Source organism: Myxine glutinosa, chromosome 3 (assembly GCF_964187855.1).
Source record: "Myxine glutinosa chromosome 3, kmMyxGlut1.1, whole genome shotgun sequence".
Classification (NCBI taxonomy): Eukaryota; Metazoa; Chordata; class Myxini; order Myxiniformes; family Myxinidae; genus Myxine; species Myxine glutinosa.
In genome coordinates this window covers 48,595,862-48,621,399 of record NC_136263.1, presented here as the reverse complement: position 1 = coordinate 48,621,399, position 25,538 = coordinate 48,595,862, and the positions used below count along the sequence as shown (strand labels likewise).

Sequence of the window (25,538 nt, the reverse complement as noted above, 5' to 3'; positions counted from 1 at the left end):
GTCACTACTTAACTCTCAAGTCACCCATGGTCATCTTTCTAAATTCCTATCACTTATCCTAACCCTACCTGGCTAGTTCTTACCGCCAAACCCCATAAATCTATAGCTCCTTTGCCCCAAAAACGATGTGAGGGATGGTAGAGCTACCATCCCTCGACATCACTATCGCCATTTGTCCACTATCCTTGAGCCTCCCAGTGCGGCAATACATTTTTACTGCTCGGCTTCGAAAAGCCGGCAATGCGCGCGGATGGTCAGTCTCCTGTAGGTTGGGTCCGTCCGGCATTTTCGATTCTGGGGAGGAGGCATACTTGGGCCGAGGTTCCAGGGTCCATCCCGGCACGGAGCCTTTCGGTCTCCGGCCCGATGACCTAACCTCCCCCGGTCTGAACACTGCGCCCGCCAGGGGGCGAAGGTCCGACGTGGCCTTTCTCCTCCGGAATCGTGCCGTTCGCCGCTACAACGCGGCACCGACCATACAGGGTGGGACGCGGCCCGAATCGTGCTCCTTGCGAGAGCGCCGCAGCAACGATCCCCGCCGGCCCCCGCAGCACACAAAGAACACCACGCCCCGAGAGCTCACGTCGGCCTAAGCGCTGCCCCGGTCAGCGTCGATGCTCGAGTCACATTCTCACATCCACACCTCGCGACCCTTTCTTTACTTACACGTCCCGGCGCTCCAGCGCCTCCCATACACTCCACACATTTCGTCACCGCACTCTCTCGTGTACACCACCCAGGCACACACACACTCCGTTACACACCTCTCTCACGCACACCCTGGCACACTCTCCTCCGTTACGTACTCCGTAACACTCATGGGGGTGCACTCTTGCACATACCCACTCAGCCGCTCCGGTGTGCATCCCCGCACACTCTCCACATCCATCCCAGGTGTGCTTTCTCTCACACTTTCTCCTTCCATCTCACACTCTATGTCGCTCCCACTCTCACTATCACACTCTGTTTCACACTCACTCATCGGTGCACACTTTTTTCTCACACACACGCCATTTCCTTTCATACAGCGCACCACCGACCTTCCACAAGCGCGCGAAAATTCCTTTCGCGCCAAACCTTTTCGCGCCATATACAGCCCGGCTTACCTTCGGGATCCTCTTCTCCACACGCACCTGCAAACTTTCATTTTGGTGAGGAAGTACGGCATCATGATGTGAATACGGACTTTGCACACATTCCATCTTTTCCTCCCGCGAGTGCTTTTCTAAGTCGGCCGTCTTCTTAATCCCGATTTCAACTATGATTAATTCATTCTCTTTTTCCTCGACGACCGCTGGCGCTAATAAAAAAATTTCTTCTACTTCCGTGGTCGTCAGCTTTCCCATACCCGGTGTCGCGATTTCTATACCAGTCCACCCGGCTGTGCTTTGCTCTAACTCGCTTTTCCCGCGTTCCTCAAGCCGCGCTACCCCGTCGCATACCATTGTGCCTTTCCCACTTGACCCGCGGTCTATGTCCCTCCCCCAATGCTTTTATTTTGTACCTGGCTTCCTCCCTCGCTAACCCCTCGTTTATTTCTCGGGCTTGGCCACCCACGTCCTTCAATTGGCCCCCTAATTTGCTTTCTAATCCCACCAATTTGCTTTCTAACCCCCCAATTTGACTTCCCAATTGATCCCCCATTCTATTTTTGTCGCTCAGCGGAGCGAAAGGGGGACTATGGCTTTCCCCTCCGTCCGTGTGTCAGTCCGTCCGTCCGTGCGTGCGTGCGTGCGTAAGCGAAGGACCGCATTCGAATTTGGTGTGTGGGTGCAACCCACGTCAAAATCCAAGATGGCCGCCGCCATGTATGTCTGATGCCATGTATGTCTGAACCTTGTAACCTGCATATCTTGAAAAATAAGCAAAGTACCAACTTCTAATGGTGTGTGGGTGTATCTCGGCACAAGCAAGAGCTCTGTTTAAAATTGGGTCGCCACGTCAAAATCCAAGATGGCCGCCACCATATATATGTCTGAACCTTGTGAGCGTAATATCTTGAAAAATAAGCAAAGCACCAACTTCTAATCTGGTGTTTGGGTGTATCTAGGCACAAGGAAGAACGCTATTGAAAATTGGGTGGCCACATCAAAATCCAATATAGCCACCTCCATGTATGTCTGAACCTTGTGAGCGAAATATCATATCATAGCATGTTTTCTGCGTCTTAAACTTTGTCAACTCACATCACTTCACCGACGGGGGACCTAGGCGTAACGCTTGTCCAAATTACTCAACCCGTCTCTCAATCCCCCAATTTGGTTTCCCACATCGTTCTCAATCCCCAAATTTGGTTTCCCACATCGTTCTCAATCCCCCAATTTGGTTTCCCACCTCGTTTCTCAATCCCCCAATTTGGTTTCCCACATCGTTCCTCAATCCCCCCATTTGGTTTTCCATATTACTTAACCCGTCTTTCAATCCCATTTGTATGGCTGCCTGCATATCCATCCCTCCCATTTGCGGCCCTCGTCGCCATATGGGCGCGGCCCTCGTCGCGGCCCTCGTCGCCATATGCGAGGCGCAGCCATTTTGTGCGCCTGCAACCCCTACTGCTGCATCCTCATTAATTTCCTCCTCCATCTCTCCCAATTGTCCCACTTCTTCCCGGGGGTCCTGGATTGCCTCTAACTCCTCCTCATCTACCCCCACCGGCATCCGATCGCCTTGGCTATCCATGGCATGATTTAATTTGGTTTTCTAATAAAATTTCGGCCGCTCGTAATTTTGATCACATTTTGTCCAAAATATAAAAAATTTGGTTCGGGTCCAAACCCCACTCCCCGACACCAATTGTTGCGGCCAATAGCACAATTGGTGTCCAAAATTTTGTCTAACAAATTTAGTCCCAGGTTCCAAATCCCCACTCCTGACTACCAATTGTTGCGGATCTCAGACGTCGGCTCTCCCCTTAAATCATGGGGGGGGGGGGGGGGTTAATCCCCTTGTCCTTTTATCTGGCCGACGCGGGTCCTGGAAGTTACAACATTCCTTCCGGTCGGTATTAAATAGGGTTATTGGTCGACTTAGTCCTAATACCTAATTACTAACACCGACCGTGAAGCAAGGAAATAACTCCCGCCCGAACCGCGGCGTTAGTGGACACGCCGAGCGAAGCGAGCCGCGATTCGGGCCGTTAACAAGGACTAGACCCGATTATGGCGGTTCCGATCGTGCCACGTTTACCCAATGAAGAAAAGACTAGGACGATCGGATTAAGGAGAAACCAGAAAGAACAGGGCAATTTATTAACAATTTACAGAAAGAAGAGGAAACGAAAGAAATGTACAAGACAGAAAGAGGAAGAAGAAGCACACCGGGTAGCCTTAAACAGTCTTATCTTATTCTCTGGACAAACGGGCCCGTTTCACATACAGACACTCACATGGGGATTGTAGATGGTAGGGTGGAACAGGTTGATGGTCACCAGCGCGTCCAGGCTCCAATCCGTTCCGGTCCAGGCTCCGGTCCAGCGGACAAAACCCGGCAGGCAGCTACGTGGATTGGAGCGTGACGCGAACGGACAGTTATAATGACGGGGGGGAAGGCTGGTACTAGCGTACGTAATAGTTGCACACTCGGGCCAAACGCCCCCTCTCCAAGGTCCTGCTTTGAGCTCCCAATGCCAACGAGCCCTCTCTGATCAAGCGCATGCACCCACGAGTTCGTTGTAATGTGCGCTCTCCCAATACGTCCTGTCAACACCAATCTTTCAACGAATCCTCTCAAGGCGAGCTGTTCTCATCAGTCCTGTTGCCAAGCGCATGTACCGACAAGTCCTCTTTAATGAGCGCCGCTGCATAAGTCCTCTCAACCACGATCGAGCGCATTAGTTCTGTGTAAGGGCTTTGTGCGCTCGCTTTTATAAGTCAACCAGCAATCGCTCCGCCAGCCCAAAAGCCACGCCTATCAGGCGACGTTACTTCAGCCCTGGTTGGCTGGTTAAGGCTTACCGGCCCCGCCCTGATGGTTGGGTGACGTGGCCACACCTTCTTCCTGGCGCTCCGCCCCCTTTTTCCTCGCCTCACCTCGTGGCTTATGGCGGCGTTTAGCAAGCTCACGGGCAGCGAAGGCTGCTGCTGCTGGCCGAGGAGTGTACCAAATTGGGAGGGCCATGGGGCACAGACAGGAGGGCGCACGTAATGGCGTCGCTTGGAGAGGGAGGCTGTCAAAATGGACGGAATGGGGCCTACTCCTTATTTGATTGACACAATGCAGATTCAACTATTGGAAACATGGCCTTATCTGTACACATACTAATGAAATAACTGAAGTCATATGGTGACCTACGTGTTGCTTGTGGCCGATCTATGGGGTGCTACCTTTAACCCTTTAATGATGTCATATTTACACAAGTGTGGGTTCTCAAAACCGCAACACTGCACCCCTCCTTTTGCCAGGCTCGATCCGAGCCGAAACATCAGGACTATCTTCTACATGTACATGTGACACTTAGGTGTGGTTACCCTCTACCTTTAACCTACTACCTTGAGTGCGACAGTTTTAACACAAGATATGTCCCCCCTGCTGCGGTGTGTCCTACCTAACTGACTCATGCCCACAATTAACCGAATTACGGAATGGTTTTCAAACTAAACAATTAAGCCGGTATTTATTTATTTATTTATTTATATATATATATATATATATATATATATATATATATATATATATTGTTGCGGATTCGGGGGTCGGCGCTCCCCTTATCAAGGGGGGGGGGGTTAATCCCCCTTGTCTTTTAAGCTGGCCGTCCCCCAATCCTGGAAGCTATGACGCTCCTGGTCGGAATCAGCTAGGGTGATTGGTCAATGAAGTCCCAAATACCTACTTACTAACCCGACCGTAAAGCAGGGATATAACTCCCGCTCGAACCGCGGATAGGATGGTAAATGCCGAGCGGTTAGCGATCCGCGATCCGAGCCGTTAACAATAAAACTAACCCGATTCTGAGCGTTTCCAAATCGTGCCACAGGTACTCAATCGAGAAAAGACGAAGACAATCGGATAAGAGGAAACCAGAGTAAGGGAAGAACAAAGAGTGGGTTGATGAATTATTTACAAGCAAAAGAAGAGGAAACAAAAGGAATATACAGGAGGAAGAAGAAACAAAAGGACACAGGGCAATCTTATCTATACAGTCTTAACTTATTACGACCCCAGGACAAACAGACACACTCACACGGAATTGTAGTGGGAGGGGAGGAAGGTCCAGGCAGATGGTCAGGCTCCTCGCCCGATCCCGACTCGTGCCGTGGTGGTGATGGAAGCAGGCCGGCAGCGCGCCGCATGTCGTTGACCACGAGCGGACCTTACATATATATCGGGGGACTGGGATGCGGCGTACGTAATATGTAGCTCGTGCCAATGCTCTCTTTCTCTCCCGAACAATGTTCCTATCACAAAGCTCTCTCTCGGCGCAGCCAGTGCAATCAGCACCTTTCCTCACAATAAGCAGTCCGTGGCGCAGTTTGTTACAATAAGCAGTCCGTGCCGCAGTCTTCATCCGAATGTGCTCGCTGGCCAGACCTCCGCGTAGTTCGTAAAAGGGCGTCGCGCTTGCGCTTATATAACGCGCTTTGAGATCAATGCGCGCACTTCGAAACCACGCCCGCCAGTGAGCTCACCTCAGCCCTGGTTGGTTGGCGAGGGCTCACCGGCTCCGCCCTTGATGGTGAGTTGACAGGGCCACGCCTCGTTCTTGTGGCCCGCCCCCTTTTTCCTCGGCCTGAGACCGCATGTTCAATGGCGTTTGGAGCGAGCGCTAAGGCGTTGGCGAAGGCTCAATGCAGCGAACGCTGCTGGCAAGCAGAGGCGCGTAATAGAATTGGGAGAGAGAGGTTGGCAAAATGGCCAGAATGGATTGGGACCTATTCCTATTTCATTGATGCAACGCAGATTCAACTATTGAGAACACGGCCTTACCTGAAACACATAATAAGGAAATAACTAAAGTTCCTATGGTGTCCTTTGTGTTGCATATGAACTAACTATGGGTGCGACCTTTAACCTTTTAAATGATATTATTTACAAGTATTTACAAAGTGAGGGGTTCTCAAAACCGCAGCAATTATATATATATATATATATATATATATATATATATATATATATATATATAAATATATTTACATATATATATATATATATATATATATATATATATATATATATATATATATATATATATATATATATATATATATATATATACAGTCGTCCCTCGCTATATCGCGATTCACTTTTCGCGGCTTCGGTACATCGCGGGTTTTTCTCGCTAGTATATGTAAAATTATATCGTGGATTTTTCGCTATATCGCGGGATTTTGCGGTATAAATGTATTTTTATATACTATTATTTTAAATATTTTTGTGGTAAAATAAAGCATTTTCTAGCCTAAAAAATTTAAAAACGTAAAAAAATAAGAAAAATACAGTAATTAAAACATATTACAAGAAATAAAATACTGTACATAGTGTACAGTAGAAGAGTAGACAAAGAGACAAAGTCGTGCGTATGGAAAACGCAGATGCGGCAGCTTCCACTTGCGCTAGTTACCCACGTAATGGGTAACTGTAATGCTCTTTCTGGCTGTGCAGTACATTCATCATCGTCATCACCTTCATCATCATCAGTACTGCACAGCTAATTCATCATCATCTTCATCACGCAAGTTGTAGTATTGAAGAGCCGGGGCTCTTGCTTGATACGGACGAAATGACGGGCAAGACACAAACTCGTCCGAGAAGATATTTATTCTCAAAACCAACTCGGGAACACTGAAAAGCCCATTTATCGGGCTGCATTATAAAGCACAACCAGAAACCGAAACCGAAACCGAAAGCCACGCCTCTCAAGCGTGGCATGCTTCGGCGGTCACGTGATCAACAGGTGTAGCTGATTATACCCGCACGCGCGGCCCGCTTTGGCGGTCACGTGACCAGCCACTCTGACGCCGGGGATCCCCGCCGGTGACGTCACCGGCTGGAGCAAGGAGATTCTGATGCTGGTCTTGCTTGGGGGATCCATGGGTTGCTACAGTATCTTCAATGGTGAGTACCCATTAGAATTTTATATGTTGTTAAAATTACGTATGTTTAAGAGTGTAAAAATTGTTTAAGAGTATAGGAAGTGTTTATAAGAGTATGGGAAAGGTTAATAAGAGTGTGGGAAAGGTTAATAAGAGTGTGGGGAGGGTCATAAAGCTTTAAAATATATATAAATAATAAAATAAAAATATGGTCGCTACTTCGCGGATTTTCGTCTATCGCGGGGGGTTCTGGAACGTAACCCCCGCGATAAACGAGGGATCACTGTATATATATATATATATATAATATACATACATACGTACACGCGGGACAGTCAATAATTAACCTTAAAATATTTTTCATAACTTGTTTATTACATGTTTGTGTGTAACAACTGTTATTTTTCAACATAATCTCCATTGCATTCAATGCATTTTTTCCAGGGCTTTACTGAGGCCTGGATTCCTCGAGAAAAAAATATATATTTTGGCTGCTTGTCAATAAGTGGAGATTACTCAATAAGTGGAAGAGGTTTAACGTCCATCCAAGGGACCATTCGTGCACCGCCTCTTGGACCTCTTCGTCGGATCTTAAAGTGGTGCCACCGAGCTCCTCTTTCAGTGGCCCAAAGATGTGGTAACCCGAAGGGGCAAGGTCTGGCGAGTATGGTGGATGAGGAAGACAGTCAAAATGCAGGTCCTCGATTGTTGCAGCTGCAGCGCGGGCAGTATGGGGTCAAGCATTGTCATGCTGCAGCAAAACACTGGTAGTGAGTGGTCCACGACGTTTTGATCTGATTGCTGGCTTCAGATGATTTTTAAGGAGGTCGCAGTATGATGATGCACTCGTGACTGTGGTCCCTCTGGATATGTAATGCTCTACAAGTGGGCCTCGGCTATCCCAGAAGAGCGTCAGCATCATTTTTCCAGCAGATGGCTGTGTGCGGAATTTTTTGGGCTTCGGTGAAGTTTAATGGCGCCACTCTTTGCTTGCCCTCTTCGTTTCTGGCTGAAAGTAGTAGATCCAGCTTTCATCCCCAATCGCTACGTGCTGTAAGAAAGCATCGCCTTCTGTTTCATGACATCACAGAAGTTCTTCACATGTGTCCACTCACTGTTCTTTCAGTTCGGGTGTGAATTGTCTTGGCACCCACCTTGCAGACACTTTGCGGAACCCCAGCACGTTGTGAATGATATGGTGTGATGAACCATGGCTAATGTTCAATTCGGAGACTACTTCATCCAGCGTAATGTGACGGTTTTCCCTTAGCACGTACTCAACTCCTGCAGTGTGAGGCCGGCCTGAGCGAGCAGCGTCTGCCACACTGGACACTCCACTTTTAAACTTCCTGTGCCAGTCGTACACCTGCTGCAGCGATAAACATGCGTCACCATATTGCATCTTCATTCTGCGATGGATTTTATTGGACAAAACATTGCTCCTCCCTGGTGCAGGCCTCTAAGGGAGCTGCCATCTGGAAACTGCTCTCCTGACATCATACGCTCAATGTTGCCAGATGGAAAACAGGCAAGCATGACGCTTATAGTCCAGTCAAAGTAGTGGCTTGACCCACCACTAATTGCAACATAAATTTTTTCACTGCAATGCAGTTCACAAATATACCCTAAACAGCAGGGAGGAGTAATACTAGAAGTATACCAAAATATATTTGGTGGAAATGTGTCAAATATGCATAATAATTGCAAATATGCATAAATAATTTGCATAATATGCAAAGTAGCTTCCACCATGAGGAAAATCAATTTTCCACAGTAATTCTGTATCTTAGTATCCAATCATGAGAAATTAAGTGTCCAAACCCATGTTTTCAGGGTCATTGAATATGATTAGCACATTTCTGGATTAATTACCAGTTGTTGAATGTCCCTCATCATCTAGCTCCAGTCTTGATGAGTTAGCACAACTCAAACCTTTACACTCTCCACACATCCATGAGCAGTTAAGGCTATGCTTCTTGCATGTACATTTAGTGGTGCTGCACCCCGCCTTGCAGTTACATCTGAAGATCTCAGCAAGTTTCGGTGGCGCTGGTGGGAGAAGTTTGCACTGGGAGTAACTGACCCTCGGTGATCTTCCATCCCCATTCATCTGGTTTCAATTGTCCAACATTTCCTTTCCACTCCTGAATTTGGAAGTACACTCCCAGACTGTGATACCTTGTAGCCGCAGATGTTGGTGGCAAATTCTGGGCCTCAACATATTTGGTACCTTTCGCAACTTTCTCACTGAAACACTTGTATCGTAGGACATCAATACTTTCATCTTGATATCCATTGTACAATTGTACATGCATACAAGGGCCTTCTCCCCTTCTGCAACTGTATCATCCTTTGGTGCATCTCCTTCCTCGGTGAACAGGTCGGCATATTTCATGAATTGGACGTTGTTTTGGATGTGCTTCAGGGCAACAGTTTTGCCAATGCCTTACGCACTGGATGTTGTTTCACAGCCAAGCAGGGCGTGTACAAATAGTATTCTGTCACAGACATTCAATCCCAAGGTCGTCTTGGTCTTTTTGATGTTCCGTACTCGACGTTCCTTTGCATTAGGTTTTAGCTCAGGCTTGAAATATATGTCCCTCCCTTGCATGTCGGCATGGTAGCAAAGAAGAATTAGTAGGTCTGTCATCACCAACAAGAACTGTATCTATTGTCTTTGCAGAATCCACTTCAGTCTGGACAATCAGCACATCAGCATCCCCCTTGGCATGAATTGTCAGACATCCCGCCTTCTCTAGGGAGTCACTTAGGATGTAAATGAAGCATTGTTTGTTGATTGTGTTTGCTAAGAACTCATTCTTCTTCAGCTTCAGGACTGTTTGACCAGTGAAAGCGACATTTGGTCCTATGCAGCTTTCTACCTGTCTCCGATGTGTGGCCTCCTTGATCGTGGGACCGTCCTCGAAGCTGTCGAAGACAATTGTTGCCTTCCCATACCTGCTTATCACATAAGTAATATATGTGTGACATACTTTCGAAAGTTTGCCCACGTGACCATGGCAGACGTTGCAGGAGGGCACCTCCATCAAGCACATAGTGGACATCACCAGCTGTGATCATGTTTAACAAGTTCCTAAATTGCATCACCAAGCGCTGGTTTATTTGGTTTCCTAGGAAGGCCCGAAGGGTCAAAGAGTCGAAGAGTGCTGGAGGATGACTACAGAGCTCATACTTGAACAAAGATGCTGGATCTTCTTGTGTTTCACTCGTGGCAATTACGCTGAGTCGTTGGAAAAGCAACTGTGGATCAACTTGCACTGAGTCTCCATCAATGACAACAGCTGTCTTTGACCCAAGTGTGACTGCTTGTTTTTTTGCGTTGGAATGAATAGTCGTACACACTCTTCCCAACCATGGAATCTAGTATACTTTGCCCCACAGATCTGGCGTTATCAACATTCACTTTGTCATGTGCAGTAACGCCACTCACAATACTATGTAGAGATGGTTCACTGCTGAAAGGTTTCCATTCCTTGAAGGCTCCGAGCAGTTCATATGTCTTTTATATCACGTTGTTGTATTGATTTAGAATTGTCCTTGTGCTGTTAACTGGTATCATAGGTCACACCTGTGAGCTCCTGCATGGCACAATTCATGGCAGAGATGATGATTTTTTCACCGAAATGTTCCAGTAATTTACTTTTCATGTGTGTGAAGCTGTATGGCTCAAATGCTGAACCCAGGAGACAGGTCTCCATCTTCTTGATCAAGTCTGCAATGGTTATCTGTTCATCAACTTTTTCCTCTAAGTACCTGGTAACCATGAGAAATGCTTCATACAGTTCTCTTTCTTCTGGTCTACCAAGCTCTCTTTTCTTGGTACTGTCAACTGCACTAGAGGAATATTGTTGTGGAAGCTGCTTTCCAGTCCTGAAGTTGATGCTGCAACTCTGATGGTAAACCGCATCAGCTGCAAAAAGGTCCTGAGCATAAGCAATCCTACCTGAAACTAACTTTGACCAGTCATCTTTCCTTTCTTCACACGTACGTAAGACAGTATTTTGGAAAGTTTCAGTTATAACAGGGATGATGTCAAACCCGTTTTCTTACTTTATATTTAGCTGGTTGACCACAGAACAAGCAATGCTTTTTGAAACTGAACTGCGGTTCTCTGAGCAAAGAACACAAAATGAAGGCGTGTCCTGTGCAGTTGCTCTTTTCTGTTCGCTGGCAATACTTTGTCGGTTAATAAAAAAAACCCTCCTGCATTCCTGGTGCACACACTGACCTTTTTCGTCCTTTCACCGCTTCCTCGTGCCGCACTTGCCTTATTAATACCCTCACTTCTGGCCATCTTCTAAAATCTTGTTGCAGAAAACGCACTTGTCCATGTTCATCTGTTACACTGCCTTTAGTTACTCTGCAATAGAATAGAAACAAGAGCTTCCAGGGAAGCAGAACTCAACTGAACTGACTGGACAACTTTAAAGTAGGTCAGTTGTCTGTACTAGATTTGACTTGAGAGCAACCTACCTTGTGTGGTAAGAGTCTCACACACCAAGTTTGATCAAAATCCATAAATATTTGCGGACGTTAAAGTCTTAACATCGTTTCGGAGCTGAAAACAATATGGCGGCCATTTTGTGGCAGATCGGGTTGGATGCAATAGCAACCTACCTTGTGTGGTAAGGGTTAAACATTCTAAGTTTGATCAAAATCTGTTAATATTTGTGGACGCTAGAGTGTTAACGTCGTTTTCATGACCAAAAACAAAATGGTCGCCTAATTCCGCCATTTTTCAACGGATCGGGCTGAAATGTAATACGAACCTGGTCCTTGGGGTAAGGATGCTGCATGTCAAGTTTGATCAGAATCGGTTGATATTTGTGGACGCTGGAGTGTTAATAGTCAGGTTCACTATGTTAACAAATATAATTTCGTTCAAAATTTTGGTAGATTAGCAAAACTATACATTTTTGGAATATTCAGAGCATGAGGAATCCAAAAATTAATGTTTACATTTGCGTAGACACCTTTGCGAAAATGACACTCAGGACAGTGATGAAGAGTCAGGTTCACTATGTTAACAAATATAATTTCGTTCAAAATTTTGGTAGATTAGCAAAACTATACATTTTTGGAATATTCAGAGCATGAGGAATCCAAAAATTAATGTTTACATTTGCGTAGACACCTTTGCGAAAATGACACTCAGGACAGTGATGAAGATAGTCAGGTTCACTATGTTAACAAATATAATTTCTTTCAAAATTTTGGGATTAGCAAACCTGTACATTTTTGGAATCTTCAGAGCATGGAGAATCTGAAAATCAATGTTGGCATTTGCACAGACACCTGCATGACCGCCATTTTGGATTTTGAAAATGGCCGCCATAAAATACATATTTTGCGCGATCTCAGCTTCTAGTCAACCTAGAGACTTAATTAAATATGCTAATCCTATGTTTTCTGGGTCAAGGAATCCAATAAAGGCCTCAAAATAGTGCTCAGGATTATAGAAAAGCAACAAACAAAGGTAATTGAAAACCATTGTCTTTATATTTGTGATATAACTGTATTACATAATACATGATATTGCAAGTCCTTTGAAGTTATAGGAAGTTATAGGTAGTATCAGATTGAACTATAAGTCCTATACACAGGATCTATGAGGTCTATACCGTTCAGGAATATGCTTTTACAGATCTTCATCACTGTCCTGAGTGTCATTTTCGCAAAGGTGTCTACGCAAATGTAAACATTAATTTTTGGATTCCTCATGCTCTGAATATTCCAAAAATGTATCGTTTTGCTAATCTACTAAAATTTTGAACGAAAAAACATAGTGAACCTGACTATAATGTTGAAAAGTTAACGGACGATAGACGCCGGACGCCGGAGGGTTCAGTATGTGATGAACTCAACTGGACGGTAGTCCAGTTGAGTTAATGCACATAATATAGCACTTTCCTATAAATGTAATGGTGACAGTTAATTCTCGTATTTCATATAAATGTATGCATATAATTCATACAAAATGTTTTACTCGTATGTGTACACAAACCCTGAAAATTTGAGCCTCCTGGCCACCACTAAACTCTTGTTATAGTAGATTATGCTCTTGTCAATGTTCATCAGTCACACCACAAACCCCTTAGATACTGTACTCTGCAACAGAATCGAAAACATGCACATAGTTAAATAGCAGTTTCATATCATGAGATTAGCTCATTGAATTTTTGCATCGTTGTATGCATATAATTAATCCAGAAATGTACTTATCATATTCCCTTATCATGAAAATATGGGTATACACATTTCACTTGTCAAGATTGGGTCAACAGATAGAGTTCTGGCAGAAATGTTTTTGTTTTTTTTAAATAACGGTGGCATCTAATTTGCATACTTCATTGAATTGTATGCATATAATTGATCCAGAAATGAACTTTTCAAAATCATCAACCCTGAAAATATGGGTCTACCTACTTAATTTCTCATGATTGGATACTTAGATACAGATTTACTGTGGGAAATTGTTGTTTTTTTTTCTCATGGTGCCAGCTGATTTGCATATTACGCACATTTGACGCCTTTCCACCAAATATATTTTGCTATACTTTTAGTATGGTGTTTAGGGGACATTCCTGAAATGCATAGCAGTGAAAAACATTCTGTTGCAATTAGTGGTGAGTTGAGCCATAAAATGTGTTAGATTGACTGGACTATTACCCATAGATATAACAGATGTCGTCTACAAGTGCACACATTACATTCTCGAATTTATATCACCATTTTAATGTTACTTATTGACTGGCCCTCGTGTATTTTATAATGTGAGCGGTAGTTGAATAAATGGAAACTGAAGATGAAGGGTAATATGCAGCCATGAATTATTTTTTTTCAAGAGACACTTTGGAAAGATAAACCTTGGATGTTGGAAAAGGAACGTTCTTCAACGAACAAAATAAAGACTAGTTGAAGTGCTCATTCACATTTTGGAAAATAGCATTCACGTTTAGAAAAGTGCTCAGGCTGATAAAAGCTGGTGCTTACATCTACTTGGGAGTATACTTGGGAGTCCGGTGTCCGGTGTACTTGGGAGTTGGTGTACGGTGTACTTGGGACTTGGGAGTCCGGTGTACACCGGAGGGGACTATAGGTTTGCACGCCGTCCGTCAGTCCGTCAGTCCGTCACGCAAAGAACAGTTTTCTGGACTTTTTTTTCTAAACGCTTAATGCTAATGATTTCAAACTTGGCACATGGTTTCCTCATGATAAGTTACAGGTCGAGTTCGAACTTCACGACGTTTCGATCATTTTTGACAAAGTTATGGCACTTTGTACTTTGGTAGGGGACATGTATTGCAGCGCAATACTCAGAATGCTTGTTTTACATGGAATGATGCTTTGGAGTTATCTCTGCACATCATTTGGAATGTGAACTGTTGACACCTCCTCTTTCCCCTAACCTTTCCCTGAACGATGTGCAAATTAGAATTTGGTCTTTATGATGCAATACCACCACATAGCCAGAACATCTGTAGTTGCAAAAGAGTCTGCAAACTTCTTTGGCCATACTGAAAATGTTTGTTTATCAAAAGAGTGCAGAGATATCCAAAGGTAAGTCTGTTGGGGAATTATTTTTTTTTGTAATTTGATGGCAATGAAAGTTATTTAACATTCACAAGCAACTTGTACATTTTAACAACTTTATGGGTGCATAACAAATGCGAGTTAAAAATGATAAACATAACGTGGGATAAACGGAAGTGGTCATAAGTAAACAAACTTGCTTTCATTTCGTTCCTTGTGGTTTGAAACAAATTCCCTCCTTTTCCAAAGTGAAAGTTTAAATATATAAACGAGAATTGAAATTATCATCACGTAAAATGCTTGGCTTGTGCAGAATCATCCCCATGAAGAAGTGCATGGACAACTAAAATTTTGCATTGCACGGCTTGCCTGCCTTTAATGGTTGCAAATCGGCGGAAAGAACCAGCAATTTCCGGACACGTGACCACCACCCCAATTTTCCCTCCTTCATCAGAGTTCACCTTATGCGTCTATGTATTGCAGCACAGACGGTTCATTGAAATGTTTCGCACCTTTGATAGTCTTACTGATCCCATCTGATTCTTATACTCTGTTGCAGTGTGTCGATGCTGCCGAAGTAGTTTATTGGCAAGTGTTGTTTGGTTTGCCATTGCCTTCCCAGCAGTAATTCTTGCAGGAATTTGGCCATGATGCCGGCGATAGCTCGCCTACTCTTCGCGAAGGACACTGTGGGATCTTTTACGTCCACCAACTCATGCCGGCAGGTGGGACGCCTGTTTAACGTCCGTCCACGGGACGGCACATATATTGATGAATCGTTCAGTCGTCCTGCCTGTGAAACATCGTGATGACAGTTTATAGCTGGGTCGGGATTTAAACCCAGGCGAGGCAGCTTAGAGGCGAGTGTGCGTACCTCGAGGCCTTCCTACCTGTCCAATCTTACTGATACCCACTCGTTGGTGTAAGTCAAAGGGTGCATTGTCATGCACAATCCTGCTGGACCACACTGTCAACTTAGTATATTAAAAATTGTACAAGAGTTTGAAATGTTTACGTGTTGAAACATATTTGCATTCTAGAAATGTAATTGCAATGTTAGGAAAGTAAAGTATCCATCTCCCAAACCGTGTGCATGGTTAATAGTGTGGATACACTCAATGAAAGATGCAATTTTTTGTTAAAATAATATTTCATGGTCATTGCTGATTATTGAATGTTCATGTTAATTTTCAAATCAGTAAAGATGTTGATGAAATGCGTAACAATTGATGTTTTGACAATTCTCCTTCAACATAGATGGAAATATAACTTTCTAGTTCCTAAAGAATCTAAGGATTGTTGTTCGTAAATCGAAAGGTTATTCCATTTCCCTTTCAATTCCATCCCTCTCCCCTCAGTTCCAGAAAACGTTCATTCTCTCGGTCCCGCTCACGATCTCGCTCTCGATCCCGCTCGAGGGGGCGTCATCGGAAAAGCTCTTCCCATTCCCCACAAACATCTCCTCCTCCGGTACCACCGCCATCCAACGAGCTTCCACCGGTCGACCATTCTGAGAAGTCTGGCTTCTCGATTGGGCCTCCCGCTCTTACTCTGCCCAACATGGCAGTGGGCAGCGACTTGGTGGGCACTGGCCATCAATCACCCCCGCTAATCCCTGATCAATCGGCAAAACCACAGAGTGAATCGCCTTTGCCTGAAGTCACTTCAACTACAAGGTGGGCATTGGACCATTTTAATTTGTATATTTCCTGTCTTAGTAGCATATGTAATGCTCGAGGTAAAAGCAGTTTTCAATATTGTATTTGTGACCAGATTCTTGCTTTCTTCTTCTCTAGTTCACAAAAGCATCCAGTTATCCTTTTTTTTGATGTCTCCGCCGACAAAGTCGGCATGTTTTTGGGTTGTCTGTCCGTCCGTACGGGCGAAACCTTGTTTTTCTCAGCAACCATATGTCCGATTGAGACAAAACTTTTAGGGTAGTAATGACACACATGCAGAATGTTTTTATGATAATTGTGACGTCATAAGTCACGTGGTATAGCAACCATCTTGGATTAAAAGCAACTAATAAAAATATATTTCTCGGAAACCGCTGAATGGAAATAATTTGAAACTTGGCACGTTGTCAAGTACTCCCAATGGGGAACAAAAGCATGATAATGATGACCTCAGAGATGAAGTGGTATACCAGCCAAAAATGTTTTAATCGAATTCCTTATCCTAAAAATCTGAAATTGCATGCACATGATCTATGACCCATTTGTATTGAAATATTAAATTTATGACATCATAGGTCACATGGTTTGGCAGCCATATTGGATTGAAGGAAAATGTGAAATAATTATATCTCTGAAACTGCTCACCCTTTCGATGCGAAATTTTACAAATATCATCTAACAGCACTGTTGCATATAGTTTGAAAATGATTATGTCATAGGTCACGTGGTTTGGCAGCCATCTTGGATAGAAAAACTAGCCTTATCCGATCAACACGAAACTTCACAAACGTGATCCCCTACCCATACATATGCAGAGTGATGGCATCTACCCGTTGTGGGACTATGCGGAGGCATATTGGCGACACAGTCGCATTGTTCTAGTTTTTTTTTAAATTGTCTTTGGATGTTCCACTTGAAGTTAAGCCTGGTGTTGGACTTAACAGTTAAGGTGGTTTGCTAAGCATCTTTGGGTTTTGAGTTTGAGCCCCTGTCATCCTGTAATTTGCACCAATGAACCAATGATTCACACTTCCTTCACACTTGTGCTAGTTTATTCACTCTATGCACAATTGAGACATGGCTTATCATGTCATTTTTATTTTTTGGAAAAAGTTTTTTTTTAAATGTTAAGCTTGAAATGACTTGCCTGCCCATTGTGGCAGCGACAGTGTCAAGGTGGACAGTCGTGCCGGAGGACCTATGGTCGTTGTCGAGAGCAAAGAGGTGGTTGAGCAGGAAAAAACCCAAGAGAAGGAACGAAAGAAACCAAGACATCACTCTCATTCACACTCTCATTCGCGCTCACGCTCACGCTCACGCAGACGTCGCCATCGCTCACGTTCCCGGTAGGCTTCCTTTCCATGCTATCTCTTGTTTACTTGTGTTTTATATCCCTTGCAAAATCGAAGATTTTTCAAGTATATTGGTCGGTTGTGTGTGTGTGTGTGTGTGTGTGTGTGTGTGTGTGTGTGTGTGTGTGTGTGTGTGTGTGTGTGTGTGTGTGTGTGTGTGTGTGTGTGTGTGTGTGTGTGTGTGTGTGTGTCTGCTCATGTGTGTGTCCTCACGTGTGTATCCAATGTGTGTGTCACGTGTACAGGTCAATTTTATACCGATCTTCATGAAACTTCACCGAATGGCAGAGTTTGTGGTCCGACAAAATCCTCTATATTTATGAGGTCAAAAGGTCAACATAGGTGTTACGGATTCGGCCCTAATGATTGTTGTTATGATTATTGTTGTTGGTTCGAAGTATTCTGGTGATTGTGGTTGAAGGGAAAGGGTTATTATAGTTAAAAGATTTAAAAGCGCTCCTGGTAAAATGTGGGCGGAAATCCGGATCTTGACCGGAAGAGGTGGAGCGAGGAAGAAGAGGCAGGAGGAGATCGTGAAGAGACGTGGTTGTGGAAGCTCCGGACCGAGCGGTCGACGTACAGTGCGAGTGAACTTTGCGTCCTTGAAGGGAAGTTCGGGCGATAAGAGATATCGCCGGAGTGCGTGGAGCCTGTGTCATCGGGTATCCTCATTGAGGTTCCGGAGGATCCTGGCCTCAAAGCCCGGGTTCGAGTGAAAAGCCGTCCGCCATCTTCGCCACGCGAGCAACCTGCAGTGAACCGGTTTTGGTCGTGTCGGCTGGGCATTATTCCCCGGTGGTTTGCCGGGGACGGCTGTGCAAGAAAGGGCACTTGAGAATTATACGGAGGCTTGCGGATTGAACCGCAAACGTGTACGTCGGAGCGCGTCTTTGTGAGGTTCCTTTCCACCGCTGTATTGCTGGGTGCTGAACAACGTGACCTCGGGGTCGCCTCGATCGCCTACGCCTCAATTGAGTTTGATCGGGCCTTGACTCCCCGATCGCAGAGCGCACAGAGACATGGGGACTTCACCTTGGAGGGGTGCAGAGACATTGGGGAGGTGCCGTGAGTTTGGGGTTAAGGGGCTTGATAAGGTTACCATCGTAACTTGATAGTAGGGGTGATTGCCCCCATTGTGGTATGGGTCTTTTTTGTGTGATTTCTAATATATTGTTACGGATCTCTACATCGGCCTTTTTCCCCTTAAGAAGGGGGGATTAATCCCCTTTGTTTTTGACTGACCGATGTGAGTCCTGAAGTTGCACAGCTCCCTCCGGAGAGGCAGGGGCGCAACCTCGTTCGCGACCGCGGACAGATGTTAATTGCCGAGCGGTTTAGCAACCGCGGCACGAACCATTAGCAGAGACTAAACCCGATCCTGAAACGTTGGCCAAAATCGTGCCACCGGTGTCCAATGGAGAAATCACAAAGACGAACGGATGCGAAGAAGAAGAAGGCAAAAGAAGGAAGGACAAATATGATTTATTACTCACTATTATTTGCACAATCAAAAGAACCAAGGAGAAGGAACGAAAAGAAAATAATGACAGAAGGATAGAAGGACCAGAAGACACAGTGCAACACTAGCTTACCTAAACAGTCTTACTTATACCCCAGGACAAGACACACAAAACAGACGACAGTCAGACTTACACGAATGGGGAATGAAGGCAGGAACGAATGGCTGTAAGGAGAGCAGGTGGAATCACAGGGCACAGCGAGCAGGTCCACTCCCGGCGGGAAGCGAGGAGCCGGCAGCTCCAAGTATTTTGCTGTACACCGCGCACCGGCAGATTGGTTCACAGCAGCGCGTCAGGGCTCCGTGCGGTAGGGACTCGGTGGAAGCAGCGTTTTCGGTCGCACCTCACCATGGAACGCTTGGTTCGTCCTCTCTCCCACTCATGTGCTCTTTCACGCTTCTCCTTGGTCCACGCATCTCCCGTGGGGGCGTCCGCCGCGGGTTTTTATGCCACGCCTTACCAAGCCATACCCACCGAGCCAGTGGTTGGTCGTTCGGGGCTCCACCCTTGATGACGAGGTGCGGGCTACGCCCGTAAGGTGGCTCCTCCCCCCTTTTCTCCGAGATTACCTCGTGGCTAATGGAGTCTTGCGGCGAAGAACACAACCCCAAAGCAGCAGCGGCGAACGCCGCCTTGCTGGCAGGTTTCAGAGGCCATGGGGATATTTCAGGGGAGTCTATCTTATTTGAATTCGGTGCAATGGAGTGTCAACTAATGCGCAACAGAGCCTTAAACTCACATAGAATAAAGAAATAAACTATTTAAAAGAATATATGATTTGCTACGTGCATGTATATGGATTAACTAGGAGGACGACCTTTGACCTATACACTACGGAGGGTGATATTTACAACAAGATTCATTACACTACACAGGGTGATATTTACAACAATTCTCAAATCCACAACAATATTATTGTTTGTTCATAACCTGGTGTGGTTGCATTATTGATTTGACTGTTTCATTTGTTTCATTTGTTGGTTCCATTGAGGGTTTCATTATTTGCTTGATTTCAACCAAGGAGAACACATCTTTCTGCCGGGGACCCTCTCGGGGTTCGGAGGTCTACCGAGACCAGAGGTAAGGGGAGGACCCCGTAACAATAAGCCAAAGGTCAACGACTTTCCTTAAATTTCTAAAACCCTCAATTTTCATCCGATTGACTTGAAATTTGAATAGGATTTACATATCCGCTAACTGAATTCAATCACCAACTATTTTTTTTATATCAACATCGGCCAAAAGGTCAACATTGGCCTACGTTCAACCACTTTTTTCAAATTTCTAAAATCCTCAATTTTCATCAAAATAACTTAAAATTTGAAGACTATTTGCATACAGGTCACTGAATTCAACCACCAATTATATTTGGGGTCAAGATGATGCTCTCCTGTGTTCCATTCTACTTTGTGCTCTTTTGCCAAGTGTCTCTCTCAGTGATTTTTCATTCCTTGGCCAAAAATTTTTTTTGGGACAAGTATGTTCATCACTCTCGTTTGTGTGTGTTTTTGTTTGTGGTGTGTGTTTGTTACTGGGCAAAAACATTTTTTTGACAAGTGTGTTGATCACTCGTACGGTGTGAAAACATTTTGCTACCGAGAAGACATGCTGAATGGAGAAGGTGGATCAGACTCAGCGATGGTTGCTGGAGTGAGATGTGCATGGAAGAAGTTTCGGGAACTGAGTGGCGTGCTGACGAGGAGGAGAGTGTCGCTGAAGCTGACGGGAAAGGTGTATGCTGCATGTGTGAGAAGTGTTATGATTTATGGGAGCGAGACATGGGTAATGAACATAGAGCAGCAACGAAGGCTGGAAAGGGTGGAAATGTGAATTTGGATGGATGTGTGGAGTATCGTTGAAAGAGAGGAAGACGAATGATGAATTGCGAAAGATGATGGGAATAGAGCCTGCGATGGATGCTGTGAAGAGAAACATGTTGAGATGGTTTGGTCATGTGTTGAGGAAGGATGAAAGTGACTGGTTGAGAAGAGTGATGGAAATGAATGTAGAAGGAAGTAGAGGACTGGGAAGACCGAGAAAGACTGGCTGAAGGTGATGGAAGAAGAAATGCGGGCAAGGGGGTTAACAAGGGGAGATGTAGAAAATAGGGCAAAATGGAGAAGATTGTCATGGGGCCCGCAAGGCTAACTACCGCTCTAGCAGGGAAAATGGCCTTAAAATGCATGTTATTGTTGTATGTTGATCACTCCTGTTTGTGTGTGTTTGTTTGCCTGTCTGTTCAATTACACTTGCCGACATGTCACATTTTTAAACCGATCTTCACGAAACTTCACCAAATGGTGGAGTTCGTGGTCTGACAAATTCCTATATATTTTTGAGGTCAAAAGGTCAACATACGCCAAACGTCAACAACAATTTCACATTTCTAAAATCCTCAATTTTTATCCGATTGACTTGAAATTTGAATGGGATTTATGTATCACTTCAATGAATTCAACCAACAACTATTTTCGATGTCAACGTGGGTCACAAGGTCAACATTGGCCAAAGGTCAAACTACTTTTTTCAAATTTGTATAATCCTCAATTTTCATCCGATTGACTTGAAATTTGAATAGGATTTTCATATCAGCTAACTGAATTCAACCACCAACTACTTCTTGAGATCAGCATAGGCCAAAGGTCAACAACAATTTCAAAATTCTAAAATCCTCAATTTTCATCTGATTGACTTGGAAATTGAATGGGATTTTCATATCGGCAGACTGAATTCAACCACCAACTATTTTTGAGATCAACATAGGCCATAGGATCAACATAGGTTGAATTCAGGTTAACATAGGCCAAAGGTCAACCACTTTTTTTCAATTTTCTAAAATCCTCAATTTTCTTCCGATCGTCATGAAACCACCAAATTGTAGAGGTCGTCACAATTGAGAAGCATATTGATTTTGAGGTGAAAGGTCAAAGGTTATCTTGAGGTCAAATTTCTCAAATCGCCATTTTAAAAATCCGATTGACTTGAAAATTGAACAGCATTTGTATATTGTCACTGAATGGAGAAAACAACTATTTTTGAGGTCAAAAGGTCAACTCAAGGTCAAACTTCCAAAATCATCAATTTTCATCTGAAAAAACCATCAGTTTTCATCCGATGAAATTTGACCCGAGCTTTGATCAAGATCGTGAATTTTAATCTTGATTAAATGGGCATTTTGATGGATCAATGGCAACCTTTTTTTGGGGGGTGGGGAGGACGATGGATTTTGCAAGTATCGTGCTCTGTCTTGTTTCATTTTCTTCATGCTTATGCATGAATGTTGTTCAACATTGCTTTCAAAATCTGCTGTTCTATGTTTGAGACATGTTGGCCACAATGTAAAAAGTGAAAAAGCATGTTGGTGAAAAGTTTCAATTGTTACTTCCTACATATGCTGTCTCCTCATGAAAGCCATGCTTGAGCAATGTTGTGTGCACAGTGTCAAGGTGGCAACTCAGGTATAGTTTTGATGTGAAAAGGGTACACGTGGTGCGAACAGCCAAGCTATCACGCTTTGTCCCCAAATGATCACGGTTTCTGTTTTGAATGACCATAACAGAATTATCTCTTTCATTGTGAGAAAGAGGATTGACGAGAAGAGGAAGAAGTTCGAGGAGTGGCAGAAGGCGAAGGGTACGGGAGCAGAAAAAGCAGAGCATGAAAGTTATAAGGCAGCCAAGAAGGCTGCAAAGAAAGAGGTAGCAAAGACGCAGGAGGCATGTAGGAAAATGTTCGGAGAACGCTTGGACTCAGAAGAGGGTCAGAGAATGGTATTCAGGATTGCAAAGCAGATAGCGAAAGAGAGGTGTGATGTGATGGGGGTGAGTTGCATGAAGATGAAGTGGGACAAATCGTTGTGGACCCAGATGGAATTAAAGGAAGATGGAAAAGATATATGGAAATGCTGTTGAATACAGAGAATGAATGGGATGGCAACATAGAGAGTAACCCAGTTTTAGGACGGGCAGAGAAGATAACTGAGAAGGAAGTTGAGGAAGCGATAAAAGCAATGAAGAGTAGAAAAGCAGGAGGGCCGACGGGAGTTTTGGGAGATATGTTGAAGGCAGCAGGAAGTTGGGATGTGAAGAGAATGACAGAGATCTGTAATCTGGTGGTGAAAGAAGGCCGCATTCCAGTGGATTGGGAACTGAGTACCCTCGTCCCTCGAAACAAGGGGAAAGGTGACCCTCTGGAGTGTGGCTCGTACCGAGCGATAAAGTTATTGGAGCATGGAATGAAGGTATTGGAAAGGGTGTTGGAGAGGAGGATAAGGAAGAGGGTGAAGATCGACGAAATGCAGTTTAGATTTATGCCAGGAAGAGGAACGACAGACGTGCTCTTTATTGTGAGGCAGTTGCAGGAGAAGTACATGGAGAAGAGGAAGAAGTTGTTTCTTGGGTTTGTTGATCTGGAGAAAGCATTCGATAGGGTTCCACGCGAAGTATGGACATGGGCATTCAGGAAGTTAGGAGTGGAGGAATGGTTGATCAGAGTAGTGATGGCAATGTACAAAAGAGCGCGCACAGCTGTAAGGACGAAGGACGGGAACAGTGGTGAGTTTGAGGTGAAGGTGGGAGTGCATCAGGGGTCGGTACTAAGTCCACTACTATTTGTAGCTGTGATGGAGGTGCTGGCTCAGAACGTAAAGGAGGGTTTACCATGGGAGTTGTTGAATGCAGATGATCTGGTGTTGATTGCGGAAAGTATGAATGGAATGAAGGAAAAGATGAACAAGTGGAAGGAATGTATGGAGACAAAAGGTCTGAAGGTGAATATCGGAAAGACGAAGGTGATGGCAAGTGGTAAAGCATGTGGTGAGGTGGAAAGAACTGGGAAGTGGCCATGTGCTGTGTGCAGGAAGGGTGTCGGAGTGAACTCCATTCAATGTACAATGTGCGCTGAGTGGATTCATCAAAAATGTAGTGGTCTGAGAGGGTCATTAACCAGTGTGACAGCTCCATTCAAATGTAAGGTGTGCACAGTGGGAGCTGCAGATGGAGGGTAAATGTTGAGTTTGATCTTGGAGACGGCGTGAAGCTGGAAGGTGTGAAAGCATTTTGCTACCTCGGAGACATGCTGAATGGAGAAGTTGGATCAGATTCTTCAACGGTTGCCAGAGTGAGATGTGCATGGAAGAAGTTTCGGGAACTGAGTGGCGTGCTGGTGAGCAGGGGAGTGTCGTTGAACCTGAAGGGAAAGGTGTATGCTGCATGTGTGAGAAGTGTTATGATTTATGGGAGCGAGACATGGGTAATGAACATAGAGCAGCAACGAAGGCTGGAAAGGGTGGAAATGCGAATGGTTCGGTGGATGTGTGGATTATCGTTGAGAGAGAGGAAGCCAAATGATGAATTGTGAAAGATGATGGGAATAGAGTGTGTGATTGATGCTGTGAAGAGCAACAGGTTGAGATGGTTTGGTCATGTGTTGAGGAAGGATGAAAGTGACTGGTTGAGAAGAGTGATGGAAATAAATGTAGAAGGAAGTAGAGGACGGGGAAGACCGAGAAAGACTTGGCTAAAGATGGTGGAAGAAGAAATGCGGGCAAGGGGGTTAACAAGGAGAGATGCAGAAAATAGGGCAAAATGGAGAAGATTGTCATGGGGACCGCAAGGCTAACCCCCACTCTAGCAGGGAAAATGGCCTTAAAATGCATGTTGTTGTTGTGTTGTATTGTGAGGTATCAGGTGTACATGCAATCTAATAAACCCTTCTGCTCTCCCACTTGTAACAGGTCACGCTCTCGTCGTCGTGGTTCCCCTCGTCGGCAACGAATCTCCCCACGCCACCGCAGCCCACCGCGTTACCATTCAGGCCACCGACAATCTCCGCGCCGCTATCGCCGTCCTATATCACATGGACGCAGCCACAGGAGGTCTGCTCGTTCTCCTCCACCTCTCCGTCGCAGGTATCGCTTACTTGACTGACCAGACTGTTTGGTTGTATGGTCTTGGTATAGACCAGTTACTTGAGGTGAAATTGTCACCATCTCCCATAATATTCAACACATCCACCATATTGCATAGGAAGTTGATCAGAGCAAATATGCATCAGAATACTGGCAATAACCACACGTTTGTGTTAATAATGTAAGGCGAAATGAAAAGACGTCAGTTACGTTAAGTTGAAGAGGCTTTAGGCTGCTGGGCCATAGAAGTTCACGGTTCACGTTCACGTGAACAATCGGACCCTGGGCCATAGGATTTCACGCTTGGCTGTTCACGTGTTGCGCGCCAGTTCTGCTTTGGCCGAGTAACCGTCAACATGGACTCTTCGGATGAAGAAGATTGCCTCATTCTGCTTCTACTAAGACGGAGGAAGAGAAAAAGGCACAGAATTTGGAGCCGAGAGCACTTCCTTCTGAGAGAAACCCGTGGTGAATTCCACCGAACATTCCGTTATCTG

The 25,538-nt window shown here is 44.7% G+C and overlaps 1 protein-coding gene across 20 annotated transcripts in view; it reads left to right on the top strand.

Moving 5' to 3' along the window:
• The window catches only part of SRRM1 (serine and arginine repetitive matrix 1), a 254,277-nt gene that overhangs the window by 201,169 nt on the left and 27,570 nt on the right, over positions 1-25,538 (top strand). For 10 of the 20 annotated variants that reach the window (XM_078774000.1, XM_078774009.1, XM_078774004.1 and 7 more), the window contains 3 exons: positions 15,986-16,258; positions 17,425-17,607; positions 24,868-25,041. In XM_078774000.1, coding sequence (XP_078630126.1) covers positions 15,986-16,258; positions 17,425-17,607; positions 24,868-25,041 — 630 coding nt within the window. Of the gene's footprint in view, positions 1-15,940; positions 16,259-17,424; positions 17,608-24,867; positions 25,042-25,538 lie in introns of all 20 variants that reach the window. The other 10 variants (XM_078774010.1, XM_078774012.1, XM_068110919.2 and 7 more) reach the window with 5 other exon arrangements.